The 9,471-nt window shown below is 50.7% G+C and overlaps 1 protein-coding gene across 1 annotated transcript in view; it reads left to right on the top strand.

Moving 5' to 3' along the window:
* B3GALT6 (beta-1,3-galactosyltransferase 6) overlaps positions 1–3,136 on the top strand; it is a 6,270-nt gene extending 3,134 nt beyond the window's left edge. The window contains exon 5 of the mRNA XM_004384471.2: positions 1–3,136. Within this exon, the coding sequence (XP_004384528.1) occupies positions 1–738 (738 nt within the window). The 3' untranslated portion in view covers positions 739–3,136.
* Positions 3,137–9,471: the final 6,335 nt, after the last annotated feature.

Raw genomic sequence — 9,471 nt, 5'->3', positions numbered from 1 at the left:
GGCGGCCCGGGCGACGTGTGGGCGCGCTTTGCCGTGGGCACGGCCGGCCTGGGCGCCGACGAGCTGCACGCCCTGGAGCGCGAGCAGGTGCGGCACGGCGACCTCCTGCTGCTGCCTGCGCTGCGGGACTCCTACGAGAACCTGACGGCCAAGGTGCTGGGCATGCTGACCTGGCTGGATGAGCACGTGGCCTTTGAGTTCGTGCTCAAGGCGGACGACGACTCATTCGCACGCCTGGACGCACTGGTGGCCGAGCTGCGCGCACGTGATCCACCGCGCCGCCGCCGCCTCTACTGGGGCTTCTTCTCAGGCCGCGGCCGCGTCAAGCCCGGCGGCCGGTGGCGTGAGGGTGCCTGGCAGCTCTGCGACTACTACCTGCCCTACGCGCTGGGCGGCGGCTATGTGCTTTCGGCGGACCTAGTACACTACCTGCGCCTCAGCCGCGAGTACCTGCGCGCATGGCACAGCGAGGACGTTTCGCTGGGCGCCTGGCTGGCCCCAGTGGATGTGCAGCGTGAGCACGACCCACGCTTCGACACCGAGTACAAGTCTCGTGGCTGTAGCAACCAGTACCTGGTGACGCACAAGCAGAGCTTGGAGGACATGCTGGAGAAGCACCAGACGCTGATACATGAGGGCCACCTGTGCAAAGAGGAGGTGCGGCTGCGCCTCTCATACATCTACGACTGGTCTGCACCACCCTCACAGTGCTGCCAGAGGAAGGAGGGCATACCCTGAGCCGCTTCTCGCCGTGAGCGACAACTGAAAACTGGCGCTGGAGAGTAGAGGCCCGACTGGACGAGTGCCCTCCGCAGGTTTCCGTCTGCAGGGAGGGTCACTGGGGGTTTGTGGGCCACGCAGCTGAGGCGGAGGAGGGTTCAGGAAAGCCCCACAAGCCCAGGTCTTACCCTGGCGTAGCCGACAGGTTCTGGTCAGTTTTCCAGGATGAGTCCAGCGCTGGAGGGGGATCTGGTTTATCCAGTGACCAGTGGAGCTTTCATACAAATGCCTGGCATTGCTGAACAACATTTCGGCTCCGTCTCCAACTGCTGCACCCCAGAGAGTTACCCTCAGTGGCCATTCGTTCTCCAGAGCATCTTGTTCCGGGTCTGGGAGACCCTGGGGGACACCAGGGCAACACATCACGTCCACTTAGAATGTTCTTGATTTCAGCTAGTCTGAGCCAGGACCCTGGGAGGTGCTGTGCTTTGGGTGTGAAAAACGTTCGGTGGGCACAGGAGGGGAGCCTGAGGCTGGAGCTGGCAGGTACTTGCAGAACCTGAACCAAAAGAATCGAGACTGTTCTGGAGCGGGACTAAATCCTTTCCTCCATCTCACTCACTGTCCATCTAAGAAACCGCCTTGAACAGAGTACAGGCTGCTGGAAATGCACTTCCTGACCTACCTGTGTCGAAGCCAGAATGGCTTTTGCCAAAATTACTGTTGTTTGGAATTGTCACGTATAAATCTAAGATTTGATTTTGTTTCAGATTAATTAGCTTTAATGGTAGTCTGGTCTGTGAGTCTCCCTGGAGTGAATTTGTTGTAAATATAATTCAACATCTGCCTGTGATTTATTTATAAATACTGTAAATTTGTATAGATGAGAGTTTAAATTGGGAGTGTGCGGTTCTTAGTATTTTTTTAAATTATTTAAGAAAAGACTTTCATATCAGAACTTGGAATTTGTGGATTAATCTGTTTTTAAAACTTGAGTTGTAGGTCTCGTTGCTGCGTGTGTGTTTAAACTTGAAAGAATTCTAAAACTCCGTTTCTCTTTTTAAGTTTACACATAAATCATGTCCACCGTCTCTTTCTAAAAAGACTCCTTTTAAGGCTTCCTCGTGGAGTGTGGACTGTTGGGACCTGCGTCGATCACGCTGGACAAGTGTTTCTCGTTGGATTCTGGGCCCAAGTTCCAAGAATCTGAACTCTGGAAAGTGTCGATGAGGTTTCCCAAGTTCTGTCTTAAGAAAACAGTATTTGCTGGTAGGCGTTTGGGAGACAGCTCATTCACTTAGTCCACCTGACTGACCCTCTTGCACATACCAACATCCTCAGAAGCTGTGGGTTCGAACTATTTGTTTCCTTTTTTTTTTTTTAAATTAAATGTGAAAAATGAACGCTGTGGTCATTGCAAAAGTAAAATAAAGTAGCTCCTGGAACAATTAGACAGTAAGCTCCTCTCAGCCTCCTGTGGTGTGTGATGTCGTACATTTTGTTTTAGGCCCTGGCTTACATTTTCTCTCTCGTAAACCTGGGCTGTGCTCCTGCCCCAGTCTTTGTATTCCCACTTTGGGGCAATTTTTTTTTTTTTCCTTCCAGGCAAAAGATTTAAGAATGTTTTTATTGTGTTTATTCAGCCATATAAATTGGAGAAGGGCTACAAAGTTCTGATTTGCCTTTTCACGGCCCATTGTTTGGTGTTCTCAGGCCATGAGCATACGATCAGGTTTGGGTTATTTTTGTTAAAAGGCAGAAGAATATTTGGAACTCACTTTTCTTGCCAGAGATCTTGGGGTAAAGCCCTGGGCTGGAAAGTTGGGACAAGGTTTTATGATCCGTGACACAGACACTTCTCCCACCTTTACTGAGTAGGGATTGAACAGATCCGATTACAAGGCAGTGTGAGCTCTTTGCTGTCCATCTTAGAGCCCAGGCTGATGTCCCCTGAAATACTTTGTGTGAGCCTTGGAATAACTTGAGGAGCTGGTACATTCACCTCTCCGTTTTTCAGATGAGGAAACGGGTGCTTAGAAAGGCTGATAGGACCATGCAGCCAGCAGTAGTGTTCTGCAAGAGCTGTTTCTTGGGAGGTCTGCCACCATGGAAAATGGACAAACGTCCAAGATGCCTTCATTAAGGACTTTTTAAAATCCATTCACATGTTTACTAATTGTTTAGGAAAGATATTCAACTTAAGTTAAAAAAAAAATCCATTAGACAAGTCCCTGAACTAGTGATGCAGATGTTTCCTGTGGTCCTTGCAAGCTTTAGGACTACGTTGTTGAACCACGGGAAATTGCCAATATGCAGCTGTTTTGACCCACAAAAAGAAATCCCAGATTGTTCAGCGTAAAATATTACATCTTAAAACAACAAACCACAGCCTGGGCTGACTGCGCATCGTGCTGTGGCGAACGTGGTACCGGGACTCAAGGATTCGTCGGAGCTATAGGGGACAACGTGAGGAATCCTCATGGGGGTCCAGTGTTGTGCATGGTGACTGTCAACACTACCATGCTGGTTGTGACATTGGTTCTCTCTGAGTGCCCCTTCTGTAGAGTGACCCACAATTGCCCACTTATCCTTGAAACTAGAGATGGTGGAATTCACTAGACCCAGTATAATGCCTGCGCTCCACCAGCGTCTGCCTCAGCCCTGATTTTCACTCTTGTTTTGACTCCCCAAACCTGCCCTGCAGGTTTTCCATGCTGGTGTTTGGTTGTGCCCTTCCTGCTTCTGGCACCCTCCTCTGCCAATGGCTTCTCTTGGCGCCTCTTCCCCAGGAAGCCACCGGCCTGAGCCCCCACAGGATGTGACCCTGTGTCTTTCAGGTAAGGCTCTCAGCCCCTGGCACCCAGGATGCAGCCATAACTGTCCTGTGAGGGAGACTGTGGCCAGCAGGCCACTAGCCAGCCGCCTGCTGGGCCTTGCAATGGGCGGGCAGAGAGCTACCTGAGCCACGGCCTACTGAGGGCCGTGTACCTGTGCCTCTCAGAACCACCCACAGGTCCGTGCCTGCCTGTCCACCCACCACCTGGGGGGCCACAGTGGGCTTCGACCACAGGTACCAAACTCCCAATGCCCTTTGACCTCTTGACTCCAGGTGGACTCACTGGGACTCTGGCTTCCACTGGAGTCTGTGAGCTGGTCTGGTGCAGGGTGGCCCTCTTGGGCTGGGGTGGGACCCCTGTTGCCTGGGCCACCCAACCCTCTGCCCCCTCTCTGGCTGACTGTGCCAGCACAGGTTCCGCAGGGTCTGACAGGGCAGCCAGCCGTTACTCCTGAGGCCCCACCTGCCTCGGGCCTCTGTTGGAATCCTGAGATCAGCCAACAATCCGCAGGAATCTCAGGCTCCAGTGCCCAGCAGGGGAGCATGGACAAGCCAAGTGCAGGCCCGGTACACCAGGGCGGGGAATACGAGCTCAAAGGCCCAGACTCCTGTGGGGAACAGTGAACAAGAAGCTCCAGTTAAATCTAACTTACTCCTCAGTGCTCTGCTCTCGGGAGCCAGGGGCTGGTTTTGCTCCAATAAACCTACACTGGGCTGAGCAGATATCTCCCTCTCTCCCACCTGAGCCAAGGGGACTGGGCAGGGGCCTCCCATGTTTGTCTTGAGGCCACAGCCAGCCGGCCATCTGTCTGTCCCCAGCCTCTGGGGTCCTCGGAGCAAACACAGGCCTTTGGAGGGGTTACAGCCTGATCCCACATGGGACCACCCCCCCGGTTCTCCTCTCATGGTCCCCTCCTAGCCCCGAACAGGAGAACCCTCACAGCCTCAGAAGCTGTAACAACCTCTTTACCCATCAGGGCGGCCTCTGCAGGCACTCACCCTCTTCCTTGAGGGTCCGAGTGGGTCACCACCTGCCTGGGGCCTCTTCAAGCCCCACTTACCGCAGCCTCTCTCCAGACCCCCTCCCACCCCAGGCAGGGTCTCACTAGCCCCCAGCCCCAGCCTTCTCCCCAGACCCTCATCTGGGAGACTGACCCCTTTCTGGGTCCCAGGGACTCCTCCAGCCCTTCCTGACCCCCACCATATCTGGAGATGATGCTTGCCATGTAGGATTTTATCTTAGAAATTAATAGAGATACTCAGGTTTGTCACGCATAAATTCATTTAGTTTATCGTGAGGTAGTCATGGCAAGGCAGGAAAATAGACCTCACAATATTCATTTAGAACCAGAGAATCAGAATTAACAATTACAATGTTGGTTCAATGGTTAGAGTCCCATTCCTTAGACTTTAAGCTTTTGCCTTTTACAAGTGGTCTCAGGAGGTAGGCTTGACCACGTGTGCTGCAATGAATTACTTAATATGGCCCTTCTAGCCATGATCTTTGTGACTCACACACAATGTTTGAGTGGGACTATGCAAATAAGGTATATGGAACCTGTGATGATTGGGGTTATGTGTCAACTTGGGTAGGCCATGACTCCCCGTATTGTATGGTTTTCTTCCATTTTATGTGTTGTAAATCCTAACCTGTATGTGCTAATGAGGCAGGATCGGGATGGGGTATATCTTGAGTCACAGCCTTGCTGGAGGACATGACTCAAGTCACACCCTTACTCACGTTATCCCCTTTCCTGGGGTGTGGCCTGCATCCAAGGTATATACATGGGTGCCCTGGCAGCACCCACTCTCTCTTTGCATCTGGATCCTGTGTTGAGTTCGTGATCATCTAATGTCTGGTTCTTGGGACTTGAGCCAGTGGCCTGCCATCTGACCTGCTGATTCTGGGATTCCCTGGCCTCCACAGCCCCATGGGCCTGTGGCCTATCATCTGACCTGATATGCCAGCTTCTGCAGCCTTGTGAGCCAGCAGCCTGTGGTCTGACCTTCCAGTTTGGGTTCATCAGGCTCTGTAGCCACATGGGTCAGGAGAAGCCTGTGCCTGACCCATGGAATTGGGACTTGACAGCCTCCAGAACCACATGAGCCATTTCCTTGATATGGCTTGCAAGTTCTATGAGACATTGCAGCGAATTACGGAACCCAAAGACGGGAAGGAGAGTACTGAGGGGAGAGGGAGTAGTTGATGTTAGAGATGATGGAGTGGTACAGCAGTTTGCATAAGTTGGACATTTGGGACATCTTTAACCTCTGCCTTATAGGAACCAGCTTTGTGCTGATATTTATAAAAGAAATTATTCATTTACCATAGCTCAGATCCGGCAGAGATTCCTCCTAGCGAGGGTCCAAGGTCGGAGGTGGCAAACAAAATCTCCGTCCAGAGTCTCAGTCTTCGGAAAGAGTCAGACTTTAGAAGGAGGTTTCATCTCTGCCTTGGGTTTATATGTGATTTCCTCATCTTGGCCTCACATGATGAGGGCCAGTGTGACATCAAAGACAAGTATGTTCTGTCTTCTCTCCAGGGTTAGAGATTAGCTGAATTTCACATCTTCTCTTCAAGGTTAGAGATAAGGGAGGTTGTTTAGATTTATGTCTCAAGGCTAGTTTACAAAGGTAAACTATGTTACATTTTCTTTTATTACAGTATGCAGGGGCAAGATCAACTTAAAGGTTGTTTGCCACATTCTTCACGTACTTCATTTCTATTTTTCTATGGTTAATTCAGAAATTGCCTACTTCTAAATCACATTATGAGTAACTTATGTATCTGTGGCTTAAAATCATTACAGAAGTGACGCTGTTGTGGTGTGTTGTCAAGTCGTTTCTGACTCATAGCAACCCTATAGGGCAGAGTAGAACTGCCCCATAGGGTTTCTTAGGCTGTAATCTTTATGGGAGCAAATTGCCAGGTCTTTTCTCCCACCGAGCCGTTGGTGGGTTCAAACTACTGACCTTTTGGTTAGCAGCCAAGCGCTTAACCATTGCACCACCAGGACTCCTTGAAGTGACATTAGACCCGTATATGATTTAAGAGCCACTACAGAATCGTATGTGATTTGAGACCATTAAAAAAACATACATAACAGTGCTGCCGCTCCCCACCCCTGCCCACCTCTCCCCATCTCCCTCCCCCCGTCCACTTAGATCCTACTGCCTTGAGCAGTGCCACACCCCTCCCACCATGGCCACACTGCAGCCAGGTGATCCTACCCTTGCACTGACTTGTTCAGGGGTCACCCAAAGTACATCCCTACCCAGCCCCGTGTCCTAGAGCCTACTGCACCCCCACCCCCACCCCTGACATGCCCTGGGGTCCCTCCTCCCATGGGGCTCTGTCATGGATCGAATTGTGTCCCCAAAAAATGTGTGTCAACTTGGCTAGTCCATGATTTCCAGTACTGGGTGATCGGCCACCATTTTGTCATACGATGTGATTTTTCTATGTGTTGTAAATCCTACCTCTATGATGTTAATATTGAATATACCATGGACTGCCAAAAGAACAAACAAATCTGTCTTGGAAGAAGTATAACCAGAATGCTCCTTAGAGGCAAGGATGGCAAGACTACATCTCACATACTTTGGACGTATTATCAGGAGGGATCAGTCCCTGGAAAAGACATCATGCTTGGTAAAGTAGAGGGTCAGCAAAAAAGAGGAAGATCCTCAACCAGATGGATTGACAACTGCAACAATTGGTGGCAGCAACAATGGGCTCAAGGATAACAACGATTGTGAGGATGGCAAAGGACCAGGCAGTGTTTTGTTCTGTTGTACATGGGGTTGCTATGAGTCCGAACGGACTCCATGGCACCTAACAACAACAAGAATGACGTTAATGAGGTGGGATTATTGGCAGTTATGTTAATGAGGCAGGACTCAATCTACAAGATTAGATTGTGTTTTAAGTCAGTCACTTTTTAGATATAAAAGAGAAGTGAGCAGAAAGACATGGGGACTGCATACCACCAAGAAACAAGAGCCAGGAGAACAGCACATCCTTTGGACCCAAGGTCCCTGCGCTGAGAAGCTCCTAGACCAGGGGAAGATTGATGACAACGACCTTCCTCCAGAGCCAACAGAGAAAGCCTTCCCCTGGAGCTGACACCCTGAATTTGGACTTGTAGCCTACTAGACTGTGAGAGAATAAATTTCTCTTTGTTAAAGCCATCCACTTGTGGTAGTTCTGTTATAGCAGCACTAGGTGACTAAGGCAGGCTCTCACCCCTTTATCCCCAGGATCTGGAACCATCCTCCCATGGGGATAGTATAAGGACCTGGCACAGGCCTTTCCATCCCCTGCCTTTGGGGCCTGCCCATCACCCCAGACTTGAGGCCCTGGGGGGAAGGGGCTAAAGGGGGATTCCTCAGGACTCCCTGGCCTGGGTGAGGATGGGTGTTCCTCCCTCGGGACCCAGTGCTCTGTCGTGAGACCCTGTGGAGGACCGAGCACCCCCAGATCACCCCACCTGTCTCCTGAGCCCCTGTGAGCCAGGCATGTCCTACATGCTGGGGACAGAGCCAGCACCACACCGAGACACTCCCAACCACCCCCTGCAACGTTCCAGGAATCAGGGCAATGGGACACAGCCAGAGGAGAATAAAGGGGGTAGGGGCAGGGAAGGCCATCCCAGGACAGCACCCTGCATCCAGCTTGGTGCTGGAGGAGGGCAGAGCAGAAGAGTGGGGAGGGAAGGCTAGGGAAGCTGCAGGTGGCAAAAGCTCTGGCGGCCTGCCTGAGCTGGCCTCTTCTATCTCTGGCTTCCTGGCCAGCCTCCAGGCCTCTGTTCCTGCCGTGGTGACCAGGGAAACCCTGCAGCTTGGCCTTGCTCTGCCTGTGCCTGGGCCTGGCTGGGGTCCCCTAGAATGGCCTTCTTACTTCCCCTCAAAGCACCTAGCTATCTCCTTGGCCAGCAGAGGGGCCTGGAACGGGGTATGGGACCAGGAGGTTGTTTGTTTTTAACTGTGTGGCATGTGTGTGTGCACATGTGTGTTGAAATATACATCACACAAAATTTACTATTGTAACCATTTAAAGTGTACAATTCAGTGGCATTTAGCTCATTCACGTGGTTGTGCAACCACTACCTCTATTTGGTCCCAGAACATTTGTATCACCCCAAAAGAAGACCCCTTGTCCATGAAGCAGTAACTCCCCATCCCCCCTGCCCCAGCCCCTGGTAACCACTAATCTACTTTCTGTCTCTATGCATTTTCCTATTCTAGACATTTCATTTAAGTGGAATCATGCAATTGTTCACTCAGCATAATATTTTCAAGTTTCATCCATGTTGTAGCATGTATCAGTGCTATGCTTCATTCCTTTTTATGGCTGAATAACATTCCATTGTGTGGCTATACCACAATTTATTGATCCTTTCGTCTGTCGATGAACACTTGGGCTGTTTCCACCTTTTGGCTGCTGTGAATCATGCTGCTGTGAACATGTGTGTACATGTATTTGTTTGAATAACTGTTTTCAGTTCTTTGCGGTATATGCCTAGGAGTGGAATCACAGATCATATGGTAATTCTATGTTTTACTTCCTGAGGCATCACCAAACTTGTTCCCAAAGCAGCTGCACCATTTTACATTCCCACCGGCAATGGGAGAGGGTTCCAATTTCTAATTTCTCCACATCCTCAACAACACTTCTTATTTTCCTTTTTTTTAATTTTTACTTTTATCGTGGCCATTAGCAGGTGTGTTGTTTGGGACCAGGACATTTCGACGTTGATGCGATCGGAACAGATTAGCAGCAGGGCATCCCAGGGACCCTCAGACATGCTCTAGGAGGTCCCTGGGGACTTGGAGCCCACTCTGGATGCAGATGGCCTGGTCATCCATCCCAAGAGGACCCACTAGCCTCCGTCCTTTGGCCTGCCCAACTGACC

The sequence above is a fragment of the Trichechus manatus genome, unplaced genomic scaffold (assembly GCF_000243295.1).
Source record: "Trichechus manatus latirostris isolate Lorelei unplaced genomic scaffold, TriManLat1.0 scaffold00122, whole genome shotgun sequence".
NCBI classification, from domain to species: Eukaryota; Metazoa; Chordata; class Mammalia; order Sirenia; family Trichechidae; genus Trichechus; species Trichechus manatus.
Note: the sequence above shows the minus strand (reverse complement) of the source record. Positions and strands in the feature narration are given on the sequence as shown.